General features: G+C 39.4%; 1 protein-coding gene across 1 annotated transcript; it reads left to right on the forward strand.

The window, feature by feature from the left end:
* The first annotated feature begins 8,083 nt into the window (after positions 1-8,083).
* Positions 8,084-20,322, forward strand: LOC112671733 (NADH dehydrogenase [ubiquinone] 1 alpha subcomplex subunit 3-like). The gene is made up of 2 exons (XM_049104883.1): positions 8,084-8,152; positions 19,950-20,322. Exons 1-2 carry the CDS (start codon positions 8,084-8,086, stop codon positions 20,250-20,252), a joined length of 372 nt encoding a protein of 123 aa, XP_048960840.1. The 3' UTR covers positions 20,253-20,322.
* Positions 20,323-20,945: the final 623 nt, after the last annotated feature.

Below are 20,945 nucleotides of genomic sequence, written 5' to 3' on the forward strand. Positions count from 1 at the left end.
AGACACTGACCTTATGTATCTGTGAATTTCAAGGATGTTACACTTATACGTAAACAACTCCGGTGGATCTTCTAGTAATCCCCAGTGAGACTCACTGTTCTAGAATATCTCAAATTTTTGTTTTCCCCGGAAGACTACATTCTTTTTCCTTTTCCAAAATTCTAAGCTATGTCTAAAGATAATAACCTCCGATAAGCCAAGGCACTGGATCATTTCCCACAGCCGTTTCTTCTGTCTTTTTAGTTATCTAATGTAATAATGTGGGAGGACACACGGAATTAGACAGACCCCCCTCCTCCCCATCAGAATAAGAAGAGGGGTGCTGGCTAAATGGGTCCAGATAATTTTTAGTGAGATTCTGAGTTATACCCCCGCCCCCAATATTTTGAAGCAGGTGACAACTGTTAGAACAAGGATCAAGTTGTGAAGCTGGGGGAGGACATACAATTTTGTGATCAGAGGGGGGCAAAACCGAGAACAAATGTGCGCTGACCTCCACCAACCCACTCTCACCCAAGAGTCAGCATTTGGGAAAGGTACAGTATTATTTTAGAGCCCGCCGCGGCGGGGTGCGTGCTATCATTTACTTTCTTCACTCTGGATTATGATCTCAACCCTGGCAAGCAATTTCCCCAGCTCCTTATCTGACAACAAGCGAGTATGTAAATACCAATGGCTAGAGATGTTTAACTGCCTCAAACATTATTGATTTGTTGGCTGTTCTAAAATTTCTCCCTAGTCCAGGTCCGGTTTCCGAATTGTCCACTCGGGCGCTTTGATCCGTACCCCCATGCTACAATACAATAATTTAAAAAAAAAAAAAACAAAAAGGCATTAAGATGAACCAATTGATTTGCATATAAATTAAAATTATTATGCGTTGCCTATTCCGGTGTTTTATAATCATTTCGAAATTAGTACTTAACCACTCGAGCTAAAAGAATATATAAATGTCCGTATTGACTCACTAATGAATTACCTAATTAAAACGTCCCGGGGATGTTGGGTCTGGAAAGATTGTTAGATCGAGACATATTAGGGGAGGGATGAATATTGGAAGGGTAACGGAGCAGAGTATGGAACTCAGGACGGAGTTCCCGGTGATGCCGAGCGGTAATTTTGGAGCACTGGTTCTTGCCTATTCTTAATGATTTTTGTGCTTGCTTGTAAATAAGTGAAGTTCAAGGGGCGCTCTGGTGGCCGCGGTGGCTCCGGCCCTCTGCTCTGCCAGGCAGGGACCGTTGGGCTGTAACCCAGCAGTGCTAAAGCGTGGGAGACGCCGGGCCAGCCCCGGGGGGCTGCGGCCCCCCTGACGGCCTGGCCAGTCCGCCCCCCTCCTGCCGCCGGGCCGGCCGGCGGGCGAGCTGCGGCCGCGCTCTCGGCGCGCTCGCAGAGCTGGAACTAGAACCGACATTTAATAGATATGCTAACTGAGCACTTACCTTCGTCCTGAGAATAGGAATAAAAGGTAGCTCTTCTTAAGAGAGGCGGTGCAAAGGCACGCTAGGAGTTCAGAAAAGGCTGGCGGCGGGAAATCTGTAGCCTGGGGGCTCGCCAACAACCCCTTTCATTTCAAGCACTTATTGATTTGCTGTTGTCATCTTTGGCGACGCAGAAGGACACTTGAAAGAATTTCTGATGGGGCTCTGATCTGAGGAAGGAGGTGACCTGCCCAGGCTCTCACCAAATTCTTAATTACCACATCAACTACTTTTTTTTTTTTTTTAATTTTTATCCCCCACCCCACCTCCTTCCCCCATGGCAACTGAGTTTGCTTATTCTTAACTTTTTAATTATTCAGAAACTTCCTTACCTCTCATTGGCTTCCCTTTTGTAGCGGTTTTCTATTCCTTTCCTCCACCCCCCCCCCCCAAGTAAGGCCTGTATATTGATCCTTCTGACCTTTGGCACATCTGGGCCTTCCGAAATCGCTCAATCTTTTTAGATTTGAAGATGGAAGACTCCACCCTCTCCACAATGTGCACAGACTCAAGAGATATGAAGACTTACACAGACTGTCCTCCAACCCAGGGGATCTAACAGATGTTCCCTTCTCAGTTATCTCTTGAAATCTGTAATGCCGGCCTGATTTTAACCTTGGATACTCACTCTCTTGCCCATTCCTTTTTCTAAGCAGTTTGAACATGTGTGCAAGTGTGCCCACACCATCTCCACCTGCATTCTTTACCAAACTGTGAATAAAGAGAAACTAGTGTAGTAGACTGGGAATATAGATTGCATCAGGAATCAGAATCCTCAATTTCAGGATTCTTCAATCAGCTCTCTGGCCGTCATCTGCACTGAGTCATGGCAAGTGGGAGGCCCAAAGGAACCTGTTCTGTGGAACAACAAGTAATGCCACAGGAAAAAGCAGAATAATTTCAGGATTATTTCATTCAAATGCAAATTATGTCTCAGGGTTTTATTTGTAACCACCTAGTTTCAGTACATGCAGAATTAGACAGGAAAGGATATGTCAACACGGTTATTGGCATTAGGGAGGATAATACCCCCGGATCATCAGTGAAAGGAAGACCCCCAAAGTCTACAGTGGTTTAACTTCGTTTATAATAGTGGGAATTAAGACACAAACTGCTCTATTTCATGTACTTTGACTAATCTGCGTTTCCATTAAACGTTGCTATACAGAATTTAATTTCTGATGGCAACCTCGGAAAATAAATCCGCAGAGGCACCCTGAACTGGGTAAACCCCTTAAGTTGACTGTTCCTGTGAGTTCAGGAGTATAGTATTGTTTCTGGTTTTGTGTCAGGTAAGCTGTGAGGGCTTGTGCACCTTTACCAGACTTGGTTATTGTCTGAGTCTATATTTGTTATTAGGAAAGTTCAACTTCTGGTCTGATTTTAAGCTGGCCTTTCTGCCAGCATAACCTTGGTTTTCAAATAACATAAAAAATTAGTTTAATCTACGCAGCTCCCAGTTTTCACCTCAGAACTTCCTTTTTGATTGTTACAAGTAATAATTTGTAGTATTCTATGTCTTCTCTTTACCTTTGGGGGAAGTGGGTTGGGTTTCATCATCATCACCACCACAAACAACAAAATCGAAAAGCTAAATTCTTTCTTGTCTAATAATTGGCACTTGAAATGCTGTACTTCACATCATCCTGTAAAAGGATCTAGTAAACTTTCTTGGAATTTCTCACAAAAGTTGGCAGCAACAGGAACAAGCTCTCTCACAGAATATACTCTCTTTGACAGGCTCTCATGTCTGGAGGAATGGCCTTCAGAGTGAGGGAGGAGGAAGGACACATTGGAAATTGTAGCTGAAAATACCCAGAGTCAGTGAAGTGACTGATGCAGTGGTCAGATCTCCCATCCAGCATTTCTCTTGAATTGGAGCCCACCTCCCCCAACTGTGGGATCCTGAAGCTCTTGATGTGCATGTCCATTCTCCCCTTGTGGTCTTCACTGTGTGGTTTTATGGAAAGTCTCTAGTTCAATGATGTTTTGTAGCTGCAGCTCTCTTATTATCATAATCTGTGTTTAGGTTTTGGTGTATTTAGGTGAAAGCTGCCCTGTTCATGAGCTGTAGCACACGGAAGAGGTGGAACAAGTGAGGACTCATCAAAACTCAAATTCAGATATGCTTAAATGGCTCTGACTATGTAAAAAGTCTGGGTGTGCTTGCAACTCCCCCAGCTTACTACTCCAAACTTCATGTGGACTGTTGAGGGAAATTCTCATGGCTAATGAGGTATGATGAAGCCTAGGTTTAAGAAATAATAGCATTTGTTTTGAGAACAAAGTGAAGACAGGAAACCCAGTATACATAGTATGGGTCTACATTAGTAATAATGGCAATAAGTAATATCTCTAGAGTGCTTCGTTTGTTTAGCAATCATGTTGAGCAGTTTTGTGTTGATCATCACATTTACTCCTTTCACCAACATTGTAAGGTAGGCACTGTCATTTTGTAAATAGTGGCAGTGAGGTTTGGAGTGATCATGTCATTGGCCCACGGTCACCTAGCTTTTAGCCACTGGTGTGCAGAGTCAGTGGGAGATTACCTTGGATCACATGGGTGTTAAGTGGCACAGTGGGAATTTGAGTCTGGATTTTCTAGCTCAAAAGTCCCAAATCTTTAGTAGTACAGCGAACTGATGGTGACCATAACAGGAGGGTTAGAATCCTCTGGAGGAGAGAAATATAGACCTTCCATGTGGAACATCTGAAAAAACAGAAGGAAAACGCAGAGATAAGAAAAGCAAATATATTACCTGGGGGACAGAGAAAGTTAGAAATGTTTTACGTGCTGGAGAGGAGGAAAAGAGACATGATTAAATTAGAGAGGACAGAAAAACCAATGTCTACTATTTGTCCTGGGCAGGTCATTCTAGGAAAGAGAAAGATAATATTCTTTCAGGGATATTTCTAGGATATTTCTGAACGGTAGGAAAATTAGTGCTCAGATTGTCAGGTTTGGCCTAAGCCTGGTATAAGATCTCAGGAATCTAGTTTACAAGAACTCTTTCCTAGATATTCTGAGGGAGAATAAGATGTCAAAATTGAAATTTGAGTAGTTTTATCCTAAAACCAGAGAGAAATATAAACAAGGACTGAGTAATAGGGACATCCACATTGCAAGAACATACAAATGGAGTGGGACAATGAAATGTAGAAAAACCTGTTAGGAATCTGGTTATTGGTGCTACACTATGCCAAACTCAAAGGAGAAATGAGATTTTACTTATCATTACCTACCTGTCTAGTTTGTAGTCTAATGCCTTTATTACTGTAGTAAAGTCATTTGAGATTTTAAGGAAATTGACTTCCTGTACTGAAAAAGAAACCTTGAGTGGATGGGTGTTAAGAGACAAATAAAGGGGAAAGGTAATGATCCCACAGTCGTCTGTGGGTACCAATGCAGGACCATATACTGGTTGTTGGTGGTGGAATGTGAGCCAGGAGAGAATGCCAGTGAGTCATCTACAAGGTCCTTTTCATCATAGCAGACCACATGCTGGTCCAAAAGGTTGCTCCCAGTTCAAGTTTGTCCCATTGTCAAAAATGATTTAAAATGGACTCACTTTGACCTTTTCCAGAAGGGATAGATAAATATAAGTGCATGTGTGGCTTCCAATTTTAAGAAGCACAGGAGAAGAAGAAATGGAAGAAGAATATGGTTTCCTGTTTCCTGGCAAAAACGCTCTTATTCCTTTGTGCTGTGTGTAGAGAAAGGTACATGAGGAGTGGGTCATATAATGAAAACGGGTAGTTGAATTTATTTTAAAGGGGATCACCACCTATACTGTAATACAGACTATCTCTTGTGAAATTCTATGGTATTTTTGAAAGTAAAGTGTGAGGGCAAGCACAGTCTTATTTTCCATCTCTATATTGTGGGTCTCTTGTTAACATTTTTTTTTTTTTTTTAATGGGCAGGAGAAATTAGGATCCATAGACGTCAGAATTGGAAAGGATCTAGAGGGCAACCCTTTCCCTTGGTTTATGTCGAAATTACTGCTAGAAAGATAGCCAGTCCCCTTTTCAGCAAAGAACCCCCTAAGGTCCCCTCATAGTGCATTCAGATGCTTCATCATTTCATATATACACTGCATTTCTGTCTATTGGCTGAACTCCAGTTACTAAAGAAAATAATGTCATGTCAAATAGCTCCAATTAGGGACGCCCGGGTGGCTCAGCGGTTGAGCACCTGCCTTTGGCCCAGGGCGTGATCCTGGAGCCCCGGGATTGAGTCCCGCATCGGGCTCCCTGTATGGAGTCTGCTTCTCCCTCTGCCTGTGTCTCTGCCTCTCTCTCGCTCTGTCTCTCTCATGAATAAATAAATAAAATCTTAAAAAAAAATAGCTCCAATTAATAGAGGGCATTTCTTCCAGAGTCTTTCTTTTTTTTTATTTTTTTATTTTTTTCCAGAGTCTTTCAAATATTTCATAAGTCTTTTACCCTCAAAAAACTATATGAAAATATCATTAGCCTCACTTAACAGATGGAAAACAGTGTCCTAGAGACTTTTAAGCATTATCCTCAGTTATGCAGTATGACACTGCGAGAACTAAATTAAAAACAAAGAAAATTCTATGTTCAAGGCTTTCCTAGCAGACCCGTCACTTCTTGGGGCTAGTTATTATCTTTTTGAGTAAAGTACATGTTTGATTGTAACTCTATCTGTCCTTCTGTTTGTCTGCCTGTGAGTAGCTTATCTTTTAATCCATCAATTTATCTCCTTGCTATTTTTCTAACACACCATAAGTTAACCAATGTTGATAAAATTTCACCCTTACCATGAGAGCTACTTGAGCAGATTGAGATGGTTGTCATATTTTTCAAATATTACATGTAACTAACACTGCTGCTACTGTTTAAGTGCCATGATTTCATTCTTATCTGGAAATTGTACACATACCACACCTTCTGTCATGAGGGCTCCGCCTCCACTTATTAGCACTTTGGATATTTACACTGTCTCTTGGGAGGGTATTGATCATTTTTGTCTGTGTCACTCTTGAGGTTATAAAAACTGCCTTTCTGTTCAGAAGCTTGTTTTCTCACAGGTGTGTTTAGTATGTTTCCCAAGTCTGACTTCAAGAAACTGAAATCACTGATTCACTGAAAGATATTTAAATGTCCTGAAGGAAAATGTTGGAGTAATCGTGGAACAAATATGATTTTTTTCATCATTATCTTTATCTGCATGTAAATGCTCTTTCTTCTTTCAAATCCACATATTCCAACATTTTTTGCTGGACTATGTGAAAAAGTTCTCTTTCCTAAATGTAATGTACAAATCAAAAGCAACAGGATTCTTACTTGTTTTCTTTTTTGAAGTTTGCTCTCTTCATTCTCCCCTGAAGTATGTTTTTTTTATAGATTTTTAAAAGATTTTTATTTTTATTTATTCATCAGAGAGAGAGAGAGAGAGAGAGAGAGAGAGGCAGAGACACAGGCAGAGGGAGAAGCAGGCTCCACGCAGGGAACCTGACGTGGGACTCGATCCCAGGTCTCCAGGATCACGCCCTGGGCTGAAGGCAGCGCTGAACTGCTGAGCCATCCAGGATGCCCTCTCCCTGAAATATCTATTCTCTCAGGGATGTATTTATGGAGAATATTTAGTATTAGTTTCCTCTCCTATAAGAGAGCAGCTGAGAATTGCAGAAGTTAAAGCCATATCCTTATAGTTCTTTATTCTTTTTGCCACAGTTATCTTTTGGACAACTCATCCCTCTTTTCCCAAAGCATTAATATCATTCTATTGCTTCCTGATTTACAAAAATCAAGTAGGTTCTACAAATGTAGGTAAAAATGAAAATAATGCCTTTCATCTTGAAATATTTATTGTCTTCTTATGTCTTAAAAGGGTACACACAAATCATGTATGTTTTCCTCATTCTCCACTTTGCTAACTGCGCAAGAATGTGTTGAGTAGGGAGACAAAAATCAAGAAAGGAAAAGGAATGACAGAATAAAAATGAGGAAAAAAAGCAGAGTCACCATTTAGGATTGTGGTTCAGCCAGATGATACATTCAATTTAGTAGATTTAATTTGTGGTAATTTGTGAGGCTGAGTTCTGGATGATGGAAACAATATTTCTAGATTTTCAATGGGCATGAACTGAGTTTTAAAAAAAAGACTAACCAAATCTTTTAATTATATGCAAATGATCACAAAAAAAGGAAAGAAAAGAGGAATGGTTAGGTTGGTGTGGTAGGGTGCAGGGCTGGGGAAGATGAGAGAGTAGAGAGTAGGATGGTTTGCAAAATGACTTTAGGAGACTGTTTTTTTGAGGCTTTTGTTTCCCAGGTTGGATTTAAACAGTATTACATTTTTAGATGGAAAATTTACTTTATCCACAGGTGAAGTTAATTTCTCATGTCTGCAATCATTTTGTTATAATAATTTGTATCATAAGAGATGCTGTGATTTAGTTTAAATGTTGCTATCTTAGTTTTTACTTTTAAATATATCTTTTGGAGGTTTGGAAACACTGGGCAAGTACATTATTTCCAGATCCCTCTAAGGATTATTTCATTGGAAATCTGTAAGCCAATCAGTAAGCTTATTCTGACTATAGATGGCTCCCAGGATTTGAAGGAATGCAAAGATGAGGATTTCCATCAGGTTCAAGGCTGCTATCATTTTGCTTTGCCATCAAACCAGCAAACTCCTACAGGTAATGATATCTGTGACAGTTCCTCAAAAGAGTCTATACCCCAGAAGTTCCAGGTTTGGTGGTCATACAGCCCATGCAGAATGAGGAGTCTGCCAGGACAGAGGTATTTGAGCCATAATGCTGGGGTAGAAGCAATGGAGCCCTTGAATTATCCCTCTGTTACCATGTGCAAGAGTCCTGGCTGCCCCCTAGGATCCTACTTCTGTATTCTCTTTTTAAAAAATATTTTATTTATTTATTCATGAGAGACACACAGAAAAAGAGAGGCAGAAACAGGCAGAGGGAGGAGAAGCAGGCTCCATGCAAGGAGCCCGATGAGGGACTCGACCCTGGGAATCCGGGATCACGCCCTGAGCCAAAGGCAGACGCTCAACCATTGAGCTACGCAGGTGTCCCCTATGTCTGTATTCTATTTATTACTGGGTCATTGGCCCCTGCCAACCTGCTATGACCTATATAGATAGTGAAAGACAAAGATATGATATGTGGAGTTGAGGAATAGGGAGAAAACAACAAAAATCAACATTTTTTTTGTGAAATGAGAAAAACTTAATTCTCTCTAAAATACAGTGAATTGCTGATCTGGATAAAGTTTATTGATTTTAATTGATTTATTATGTCTGATTTCCTGCCAGACATCTGAAAACTATGAAATTGATGTGAATCTAGATCTTCAAAACAGCTAATAACCAAGCCGACTCTGATGTAATAGTCACTTTTTTTTTTAAATAACTATTAGGTGTTAGTTGATAAGTATTACTGTTGGGACACTGAGTGGCTCAGCAGTTGAGCTTCTGCCTTCGGCTCAGGGCATGATCCTGGAGTCCTGGAGTCCCAGGATCAAGTTCTGCATTGGGCTCTCTGCATGGAGCCTGCTTCTCTCTCTGCCTCTGTCTGTGTTTCTCAAGAATAAACAGATAAAATGTTTAAAAAAAAAAGGTAAATATTACTGCTGAGCTGAAAAATATCTCATTATTTTGTAAGTCATTGATTGTGGTTGTCATTATTATTTTGAACAATGGTTTTCTTTTTTTTTCTTTTTTTTTTTTTTAGGTTTTTGTTCTGGCCAGATTTTCATTCTTTATACTTGAATTCCAACTTATTTAAAAAAAAAAAAAAGCTTATACAAATAAGTCATCATAAGCTAAATCAGAGCTATCTAGTTAGAAGTAACATTAAACTTTATGATAGTGTTTTGTTTAATTTTTCACCCTTTTTAATTAAGAAACATGGTTTAAAAGAGTCACATAAATGTGAATATATTCTCTGTCAATATTCTGTTGTCCATATATAGAAAAATTAATATATATTTAAATATTCCCAATAGGAGGTCCATGTAAAGCATTATGATTTCAGATAGGTCATCCTTTATAAATGTGTGATAAACATTTATACACATATATACATATACAATATATCAACATTTCCTATAATTTCTATCTGCTTATAATTTTGACAACAAAAACAAATAAAGAATAGGATAAATAATAACTAGAATGGGAAAACTCTCCGACTCATATAGAGAACTGAAATATCAATCCTTTAAGTACTTCTAATTTATTTACCAAAGGTGTTTTCTCATTCCCTAGTGAACTCATGAAGTCCTTAAGCTCTAGCACAAAGTTTAACTGCACACTACATTCTATATAGGATAATACTTAAAATGTAAAAGTAAAGCTTTATGTTTTTACGAAAGCATTCTCTGAGTGTTGATGAATTGTAAAGAACAAACAATTTAGTTCAGACTCTCCCTGCCTCTCCTACCCCTAATCTCCTCATTCATAGAGGTGATTTTCCCATAATAGTAATAGCTAGTTAGAATATATATATATATATATTTTTTAGTTAGAATATATTTAATAAAGGATTGACTCTTAATTTAAATAAGAGCAAAGTCCCCATGGTAAGATTCTTAGTAAGGGTTGTGAGGGAGCTTTTTATTTTTTTCTCCCCAAGAATATCTTGGCACAGTTACACATAATTAAAAAGTATATGGCTTTATCTGAAGCTAACTCTTCTTTGGAATAATGTTGGTAAGAGTTAATGAAAACCTCCTTGTCTCAGACCAATTAAAAAAAAAGTGACATGGTCTTATATAGCAGAAAATGATGAATTGGAATATTTTTAGATGACGTATCCTGTGCCAATTCTAATCAGTAGAATGTTTTGGCACTGGGAAGGTAAAAATAATCCCTTTTCATTCATCTTAATACTTGATGTCGAAAGGCCTGGCCAATTATGCTACTGTATTGAAACTGTATTGAAACTACAACAAATTCAGAATTTATGAAGAATTTTTTTCTCCTTATAAACACAGTGTTCCATATAAACATTAACTGGCCTGGATTATATTCAGTATCTTTTGCCACTTGGTTTTTAAATGTATTTATATGAAAAGAAACAAGAAATCTAATTTGTTGTACTCTTGGATAAGAGCTGTGGGGAAGGATTGGCATTGAAAAACTTATCAAATATCCACACGACATAAATTTCTTTCAGAAAACATTCATCATACATCTTGATATCTTGGGGAAGGAGAAGTGTTCCCATTAAGTAAATTTGGGGAAGGCAAATGTGACAATGGGATAGGCTTCTTATTCTTATGAATATGTACTGTCATTATTTAAATCACAGCAGATTAGAATGAGTTTTTAGCTTTCAGCTTGACTTTGTAAGAAAGAGAGGAATCAACATGCTGTTGCATTCAGTCCTTGCATGCAATTCTAAAATACCTAATGAGAATCTTCCTTTGGGTCTGCCGAGGGGCTAGTTTCATTTCAGAGGACTTTAAAATCAGCTTCTGTGCTCCCACACCCTGATCTTCTGTCACCTGCTTGCTCACATTTAAATATTCTGTGACATACATTCCACAGTGAGAGACAAAATAATCAGAAGTCTGCTTCGGGTAACATTTTGGTATGAGTAATTTCCGTTTTTTAAATAAACATCTATAAATGACAAATTCCTTGCCTGGAAGGGTTACCATTAAGAGGGAAAAGACAAGTAGGGGAAAGCAGGTGAAAAGTGAACTTCAAACACTTTACAGCTTTGTCTAAGGTCAGATCTATTTACTCTCTCCTGGGCAGGGCAAACAGAAGGAAACAGCACATGCCAGGCAGCTGCCACTGAATGACTTCCATACCTTCTCCACTTGCGTTCTCACTATTTCCCCATGGCATTCTTGTGGTTTTCCCATTTTCCACAAAAGCAGAGAGATTTGGGAAGGTTAAATGACTTTTTCAAGATCTCATAGATTGGGATCAATTTCAGATCGAACTGAATCTCCAGAATGCATACTCTTTCTTTTGCAGCACAGTATCTCCCTAGCACAGAACAAAATCAGGTATGTTTAGTGGCAACCAGGCCACTTTGCTTCAGATTCGTTATGCCAGGTTTTTCTTCTTACCCTTTTCCCCCCCTTTTGGGTAGGGTAGACTTGTTTAAAACAGTTTAATTTTGTTGGGGAGGGGGGCTTGTTGATTTTAGCATCACTGAGAGATTCTGCTGATTGCTTGAGTTAGTGCGATAGCTTATGTATTGATGTGCAGAACCCTCTTCATTTTCCTGGCAAAAAGAAGGCATTCAGCAATGTTTGCCATGATAATAACATTACTTTTGTCTGTTTTCTAACAGTGTGCATACTGGGCTCTACAATATATGTGGAAATTTCTGTGGGATCATAAGATGTTGAGATTGGAAGATACTCAAGGAACATCCAAACAACCCTCTTTTACAGATTAGAAAACTGAGGCCCTGAAAGCCTTAAATGAATCATCTAAGATCACATGCCTGGTTGTCAAAATTGTTGGGACAGTTACTCAGTGCTCTTTTCTGGTACACTTTTTCAGGGCATTGCCATACAATCTCTCATTTTAGTATTTAACTTGATGAAGTGGCATGAGGTGAGGCTCTATTACTCCATTTATTTTCTCATTTTTTTTAGCTTGTTCTTCTGATGGAATATAGTAGGTTGAATGGTAGTGCCCCGAAATATATGGCTCCATTTTAGTCCCTAGAACTTGTGAATGCCAATTTATTTGGTAAAATTGCCTTTGCAAATATAATTAAGTTAAAAATCTTGAGATGATGAGGTTGTGCCTGGGTGGCTCAGTTGATTAAGCACTTGCCTTAGGCTCAGGTCATGATCCCAGGGTCCTGGGATCAAGCCCCATGTTGGGCTCCCTGCTCAGTGGTGAGTCTGCTTCTCCCCCTCCTCCTGTTCTTTCTCTTTCTCTCAAATAAATAAATAAAATACTTAAAAAAATCTTGAGATGATGAAATCCTCCTGGATTATCTGGATAGATCTTTAATAAAGTGATTTTGACAGAAAGACAGAAAAAAATTTGAGACTGAATGACGAGGAGAAGATGTTGCAAAGAATTTGCTACATATTGAATTTGCTCATATATTGAAGACAATATGAGCATGGAGACAGAGATCAGAGTGGTGTGGCCAGAAGTCAAGGAAGCAAAGGAGTGTGGACAGCCACGGGAAGATGGAGGAGGAAAGGAAGATTTCTCCCCTAGAGCCTCTGGAGGGAATACAGTCCTGCCAACACTTTGATTTTTGACTTTTGGCTTCCAAAACTGTGAGAGAATAAATTTCTGTTGAAGCCACCCAGTTTGTGATAATTTGTTATAGGAGCCACAGGAAACTAATATATTGAAGGGGAGAACTGATATTATAGAACTGATGTTTCATATGTAAAGTATATATATAGCCTATATATAGCCTGTATATATAAATATACTGATATGTAAATATATAGTTATATATAAAATTATATACAGAGTATATAAAAACATATATTTATGTATAACCTATATTTATTTTATTTTTATTTTATTTTTAAAACGATTTTATTTATTTACTCATGACAGACACAGAGAGAGAGGCAGAGACACAGGCAGAGGCAGAAGCAGGCTCCATGCAGGGAGCCCAATGTGGGACTTGATCCCGGGTCTCCAGGATCAGGCCCTGAGCTTAAGGCAGACCACTGAGCGACCCAGGTATCCTTATAATCTATATTTATATATCACATCCTGGAACTGATGTCTTTTGTATCATTGCTGACTTTACAGACTCTCAGGGCATGTGTTGGTGGCAATGGATAGTTGAAGAGATTCAGGGACAGAAGAGTGTTCTTGTTCTAATATAGACAGGCAATAATGACCTTTTGGCAAATGAGAGGGATTTTATAAGAAAACTTCTCTCTTGGGATGCCTCAGTGGCTCAGCGGTTAAGTGTCTGCCTTTGGCCCAGGGCGTGATCCTGGAGACCTCGGATCAAGTCCCACATCAGGCTCGCTGCATGGAGCCTGCTTCTCCCTCTGCCTAAATCTCTGCCTCTCTCTGTGTGTCTCTCATGAATAAATAAATAAATTTTTTTTTTTTTAAAAGAAAACTTCCCCCTCAAAGGGCTTGGGAACATCAAGTCGAATAAAGTGAAGGCATGAGAGAGGGGCAGACCATCCCCTGTTCTGTATTTACACTTTTAGTCGTGGGGCCCTCACATTGCTTCCTGGACATCTGTGAGCCCTTCTCACCAAGCTCTCCAGCTTGAGAATGCTCTTTCCTTCTTCTCACCTTTCTTCAATTGGTCTCATTTCCTTAGGGCTCTTTTCCTGGAGCTAACCCCCACCTTTACATTCACATGTTGTAAGGAGATAAATCCTGTTTATAATCATCGTTTTTTTAAATAAAGATTTTATTTATTTATTCATGAGAGACACAAAGGGAAGCCCAGAGACATAGGCAGAAAGAGAAGCAGGATCCCTGCGGGGAGACCAATGTGGGACTCCATCCCAGGACCCCGGGATCTGAGCCAAAGGTAGACGCTCAACGGCTGAGCCACCCGGGTGTCCCTGTTTATAACTCATCTTTACCCCATTTTAATCACACTTATGTTTTACAGCTGATTTTGGTTGCAATAATGCCAGCAGAGAAGTCAGTGGGGACTTCCTGCAGGTTCCACCCCAGCCAAAGGGGGAGATATTTTGAAGAGAGAACATTCCTCCTGTCCTTCCTGTCGTACCCATCAAGGCCAGCCCAGTTCGTGAGCAGCACTGTGTGTTGGGATTTTCTTACAGCCTTGGCTGTATTGGGAAGAGAAACCCTAAATATAGAAGAAAAGAAACTCTTCCATCTGGGCTGGACTTTCCAGGAATTCCTATAAGTGATACAATGTTGCTTTGCCTTCTGGTGAGTCTTCTGCTTGGACATGATTTTCTTTTCTCTCCTGTTACTTAACTTTTCTGTGCCTCAGTTTCCTCATCGGTAGAATGGAGATAACAATGGATAACAATGGTACTTTATGGGAAAAGCTTCTTATGAGGATCAAATGAGTTAATCTAGGTAAAGCTGCTAGAGCAGTATCTAGCACATAGTGAGAACTCAATAAGTGTTAGCTATTAGTATTTATTAGAGAGAAATCTCTCCCTTGAGTCCTGGTTTCTGTGAGGAGTGATGGTCTCTATGTACTCCCAACCTTTGGACCAATTCCTTCTTCCTCTTGGTGACGTGTTTGTCTAGTGATAGCCATTACTCAAATTTCCTTGCTTGTGGGGAACTATTCTATTAAAAGTCCTGTGTGTGAGGGGAGTTGGTGTGCTTCTTTCCACTCTCTGCTTAGAGAAGTGGAGGCAGTGACCTGGGTAAGAGTATGTGCCTCATGGTCTCACACTTTTCTTTAGGTAGGCTGTTCTGACAATGAGAGTAAATATTGGGAATGAACAAACTCATTTCAGTTCTCATGATAAGCTAAGTCTTCTAACCCAGTCTGCATCAGGAGTAAAGTTGGTATTTTTGTTCAGTAGGTGACTCTTTTTGTCTTACTCTTTGGTTCAGTTGAGGTTCCTCAAAAAGCTACTGTGATTATTATTGTCAGAAAAATTGGAGGCCAGGGTGGATGGAGTCTGGTGTGAAGGAAAAACATCCTTGTCTCAGTATGTGTTTCAAAGGCTTCCCGGGGTTGGAAGGCAGAGTGCATGGCTGAGGATCCCTGCTCCCCTCTTCCACCAAATCATCCACTGAACTAACTTGTTCTCTTGTCTTTCTAAGATTTGCTAAGTTAATCAGCAATGAGAGAACAACTGAAGTCACTCCTTGTTTAAGCCTGTGTGGTCCCCTGAATGAAGCCTTTAAAGACACACCAACAATTCCATGCTGCGGAATGAGAAAACTGTGCAGTGGAGGGATCACAAACAGAAGATTTTTATTCCTGAGCAAGCAAAATGAAAATTCAGCAAACAAATCAAAGAATCAAGATAAAGACCTAAAAGATGAAATGGGAACACGAACTATATAACAATGAACATAAAACAAAATCCTCTCAACACTCTGGCAATTACACTGGTCCTGTGGTGAGTCAAAGTGAGCAAAATACTGAGCAAAATACTCCTAGAGGGAAGTGTTCATTCTTGTAGAAATACGAACATCTTGCATCTATATATTTCATTGTACTGCACCAAATGCCCTCACATCTGTTTCCTTATATTATTTTTATGTGAACTCTGTAGTGTTTGTAGGGGATTTGCTCCCCTTATTATAGATGTGAAAGAAAAAAAAGAACCTTCGGGAAGGAAAAAATCATCTGAGCTACAGCTGGTCAGATGATGGGTGTCTGATCCAACAATAGACGAAAGTTCTTTTTAATCACACAACCATTTCACCACTTTTGGTAATGGTTGGTATGTTACTTAAGCTACTTCTTCTTTTTTAATATTTTGGGGACTATGAAATCTGTGCTCCAAATTATGAGAGTGAAAGAAATCTTTCGTTCTCTACCATTTTGGATACACATGAATTCTTCTGCCAGGGCGTGAATTCAGAGGATTTCCCTTCATAGGTTTATAAATGGGAGATATGGATTTGCCCCTTTTAATAGTGATTCAGAGTAAGAGGATTTGTCTCCCTAATTAGACTCAAGGGAATAATAAAACATGGATTTATTGATAAGTGTAGAAGTTGTATGCCTAGGAACAGAAAAACTGAAGACCTGAAATTAGTTGGCTGTTGGTTTTATTACAAAAACAATCTTATTTTTAGGATTAACACTAGAGCCCACAGAAATGGGGGTCACTGAAGAAACGAACTTGGTACTTTAAGTACAAAAGTACATGTATTTGAGAAAGTGGTAGTCAATTTTTACCTCGCTGGACTTGTCCTCACAATTAGTAAATGGGATATCACTAGCAGGTTGTGGTGGAACTTCCACCTATCAAGGTATCAAGACATGTTTTCCTCACTCACTACTTGGCAAATATCCTCTGCTTGCTTGTTCCTTGGGGCACAGTTCCAGAGGATACTGTATTCTGTGGTTGTGGTTGGCAATATCTGACAAGTATTTTCTGAATCTATCTTCGGTAGAGGCTTCTGACAGTTTTTCTCCCCACTTCCCAGCACTTTTTTCATTTCTGGATTTCTTTGTCTTTGCTTTTTTGTCTCTAGTAGGGAATAAGGGTGACCCACTACCCTGGCTGGCCTACTGGGGCTTGTTTCCTGATCTCATTCCAATGAATTCTATTTCATAGAGCAGATTTTCCTCCTCCATCTCCTTTCTGCTACACTAAGCTAACTCCCCCAGTTAATGCCATGGTCTGTAATTGACTCTGAATGTTACCATTATGGGAGCTCCTGAGGCATGTCTTTCTTCCATCAGCTCAGATGAGATGCCCGGTTACTACTCAGCCTTAAGTTTCAATTGTCAAACAGTTGTTCTTCAGTCACATTTGGAGGTAAAACGAACTGCTCATTTCCTGCTGGGACGGAAGCTGCTGCTGCTTCTGTTATCTCCCAAGTCCACTTAGTTCCTTCCTTCTTTAGGATGCAATCCCCCTGTTACTTGAATCATGCTCCTTTGCTTTCCGTTCATGTCCTTACCCCAATGAGATACAGGGGGATAGTACCTCAAGAAAGGATTAGCAGTCAAGGGAATTGGAATGACTGTTATACTGGCCAATAAATGTAATAGTTTTTTAACTGGTACATTTGGTGGAGACATCACAGTATTCTATGGAGATCAAACAAGCAAATTAGGTAATAATTAGGGAAAAGAAATCCAAAGGGAAACAAGTGTAAAAATATGCTCACTTCAGAGATTAGAGTAAATTCAGGCCTGTGCAGGCATTGTTTTTTTTTTTTTTTTTTTTTTTTTTTTTATAGAACATAGCAACTCAGGATGTTTAGTTCTTCAAGAACAATCCTGGGCAGTTATTTCGCCATTGGAGCAGAGATGTTTTTGTGTTCTTCAATACCACTTTCCGATTCTTCTTCAGTAATGGAATCCTTAAATTTTAGGGGGGCAAATGCCCACCCAGAATAGAAACTAGAATTCCTAGCTTCCCTTGCAGCTAGGTTTGCCATATGACTAAATTCTGGCAATGAGATGTAAATGGTAGTGATATGAACAGTTTTCAATAAGTTTTGTTAAAAGAAAAAGCTATATTCTTCTGTTTATCTTTTTACTTTCCAGGTATTTGGGATGCAGAAATGGTGGTTGGAGATAGAGTAGTTATTTTGCTTCATGAGGCAAATTTAAGAATAGAGGCCATTCTCTTATATAAACAAGATAGAAAGAGTTTGAGTCCTTGATACCCTGGCCTATATATGAGCTATATTGACATTGTCCTCCTACTTGAGCTTTATCTTGAGAGAAAAATAAATTATTCTTGGTTACGCTGCTATTATTTTGAGAGCTTTTTCATTTATAGCCAATCATAATATTAACTACTTAGCTTATGAGAGTATAGTGCATTGAATTTTGTGCTCTAGAGAGATATATTCAAGTCCTACCCCCAGTACTCATGAATGTGACCTTTTTTGAAAACAGTCTTTCTAGATGCAATTAAGGATATTGAGATGAGATCATTTTAGATTTTGGATGGGCTCTACATCCAGTGATGTGTCCTTGTAAGATGGAGACTGGAGACAGAGAGAGACTCAGGGAAGACGACCATGTAAAGACAGAGACTGGAGTTATGTCGCTGCAAGCCAGAGTGTCAGAAGCTAGAAGAGGCAAGGAAGGATTTTCCTCTAAAGTGGAAAATTTGGCAATTTTGGACTTTGGCCTCCAGAACCATGAGAAAATATATTTCTGTTGCTGTAAGCCACCAAGTTTGTAGAATTTGTTATGACAGTCCTCATAAATTAATATAAAGGATCACACTTATTTGTTTAAACGAACACATAGATGATTCATTTAAGTCATTAAATTATAATTTAAACACACTACTGGTGATTTGTTTTGGGGCACCATATTTGCCGAAGGAAGGCTTGGAAGAAGTCATTAAAACCAATGAATCTGTCATTTAGCAAAAAAGCCATTTGTTCCCAGAGTATATTTATCTTCCTGGGATTCTTCATAGGACCGATCTTATTAGCGTATCAGAAATCCATCATACTTGTATGTAGGTATAAGTTTCTCTTTGAAGATTTATCAACTGGCTAAAGATCATCAATGAAAATCAAAGCAACATTTTCCTTAAAATAATACTGCCTTTCCTGGGCAAATGGATGAGTGTTTCATCCTCTTCAGAAGGAACTCAGGTTCTACAATAACAAAGACAGCAATTAGGTTTGGCAATAAAAGAGAATGATTACAAACACTGCTTGTAATTTTGCAGAACAGCCAGCACTGTATTAAAAAATTAGTTATTAAAAGGAACAGTACAGCTGAGTATTTTTTTTTTTTTTTTGAGGGAGAGAGTGAGAGAGAATGTGTGTGGAGGGGGAGGAGCAGAGGGAGAGAGAGAATATAAGTAGGTTCCATGCATGGAGGGGAGCCCCAGATAGAGCTGAATCTCACAACTCTGAGATAATGGCCTGGGTCCAAATCAAGAGTCAGATGCTGAACCAACTGAGCCACCCAGGCACTCCAGTACCACTATTGACATGAACTGTTCTACTAGTTAGTATGAATAAACTTTAGGTGACAACGGTGTGTGTGTGTGTGTGTGTGTGTGTGTGTTTGTGATTTATAAATATATGCTTTATTTTCATAAACACTTTATTAAATGATTCCACTAATCATTTCATAGTTTCTGAGCATTTGACTCTTGAAATGTCTCCTGGTAGGTTAAGGAGGAGCACTCATTCCCTTTAATTGAGGTAAATTGGATTTTGTCACTCTCCCTCACCTCCTCTCCCCATTTCTAAATATCTGAAAGCTTCTTATTGTACTTAGAGCATACTATATAGTTCTTAACACAACCGGACCCCCTAACCATGTGGGCCCCTCAGCCTAGCCCCTTCTCCCACCTCACATTGTCCCAACCACAGCTCCTTTTTTTCAGTTCCCTGAACAAGCCTAACCCTTTGTCTCAGCATGTTTGCACGTGCTGTTCCTCTGTCTGGAAAACTCTTTCTCCAGCTCCTTGTCTAGTAAATTCCCATTTATCCCCCAAATCTCAGCTTATATGTAATGTCCTCAGGCAGGCTTTTACTTCATGCCACTTATAATTTATAATATTTTGGTTTACTTTTTAAATAGCCTTTGTTTACTTGTTAAATGTTTGCTTTTTGTTCCATAATCTCCCTAAAGAAAGGGACTATGGCTCCTGCTCAGTACTCTTTACCTCCTCTCTGTATGTAGTAGCATGGGGGATGTAGCAGGCACTCAGCAAATATTTGTTGAATAAGTGAATTAAAACATTTTTACTGAGGATACTGGATATACCTTAACATCTCAAATAGCAACTTTATGCTAAGGAAAGAAATCAAGTTAAAATGGGGAAAATCTAGGTTTATGGTATAGAAGAACAGTGTTTCTCAGTCCTGGCTTGTCATTATAATCACCTAAGAAGCTTTTTAAAAATGATGATATCCAGGCCGCCGCCGCAGAGACCAAGGTGGCCGGGAGACTCGCTGCCTTCCTCAAGGACGCCTGGGCCAAAGAGCCGGTGCTGGTTGCGTCCTTCACCATGCGGGGCCTCGCTGTGATTCTGCCCATCTTCAGTCCCTTCACCAAATATGCCACCATGATCAACCAGGCCACACCCCACAACTATCCAGTGCCCCTCCGAGATGATGGGAACATGCCCGACGTGCCCAGACACCCCCAGGACCCCCAGGGCCCCAGCCTGGAGTGGCTGAAGAAATTGTGAGCACCTCTGGTGACATGGAGGTGGCCTCTTCCCTGTAGTCAATAAAATGCATAGAGTGACCCCAGAAAAAAAAAAAGATGATATCCAGACGACATCCCGAAATTCTGATTTATTTGCTCTATGTGGCCTGAACATTTTTTAAAAATGGATTCTAATTCTGATATGTAGCCAGGATAGAAAACCACTGGTACAAATTCTGGGTGGTAACTAATAATAGGACAAAGCCTTCTTTCCTCTGATACCTTCTTTCATTTCATTGCTATTAATAATTTCATTCTAAGTCTTTTGAATGAAGATGGTAATGATTGGAAGGAAGAAAGATAAAAATATAAATCATAATATTTTGCCAGTTAGCGTGACATAAACATATGCAGCATATTTTGTGTTGTGAGATGCAAAATGCCTTGCCATAAATTGAAATTATATTGAATAAACAGTATTGTACTTTGGGATTAAAAAAGTAATTTTTGGGACCCTTGGGTGGCTCAACATTGAGCATCTGCCTTTGACTCAGGTTGTGATCTCAGGGTCCTGGGATTGAGAACTGCATTGGGTGAGCCTGCTTCTCCCTCTGCCTATGTTTCTGCCTCTCTCTCTCTGTGTCTCTGGTGAATAAATAAATAAAATCTAAAAAAAAAAAAAAAAAGAAAAAAGGAACTTTTGTGACTCTTAGCAGGAACAGGTATGTAAGCC

The sequence above is a fragment of the Canis lupus genome, chromosome 32 (genome assembly GCF_003254725.2).
Source record: "Canis lupus dingo isolate Sandy chromosome 32, ASM325472v2, whole genome shotgun sequence".
Classification (NCBI taxonomy): domain Eukaryota; kingdom Metazoa; phylum Chordata; class Mammalia; order Carnivora; family Canidae; genus Canis; species Canis lupus.

Excerpts from the sequence above, each read along its gene's own strand:
- LOC112671733 (XM_049104883.1), top strand. The coding sequence starts at position 8,084 with ATGAGGATTTCCATCAGGTTCAAGGCTGCTATCATTTTGCTTTGCCAT. Across the intron at positions 8,153-19,949 it reads AAACCAGCAAACTCCTACAG|AAGCTTTTTAAAAATGATGA; the intron begins GTAATGATATCT and ends TAATCACCTAAG.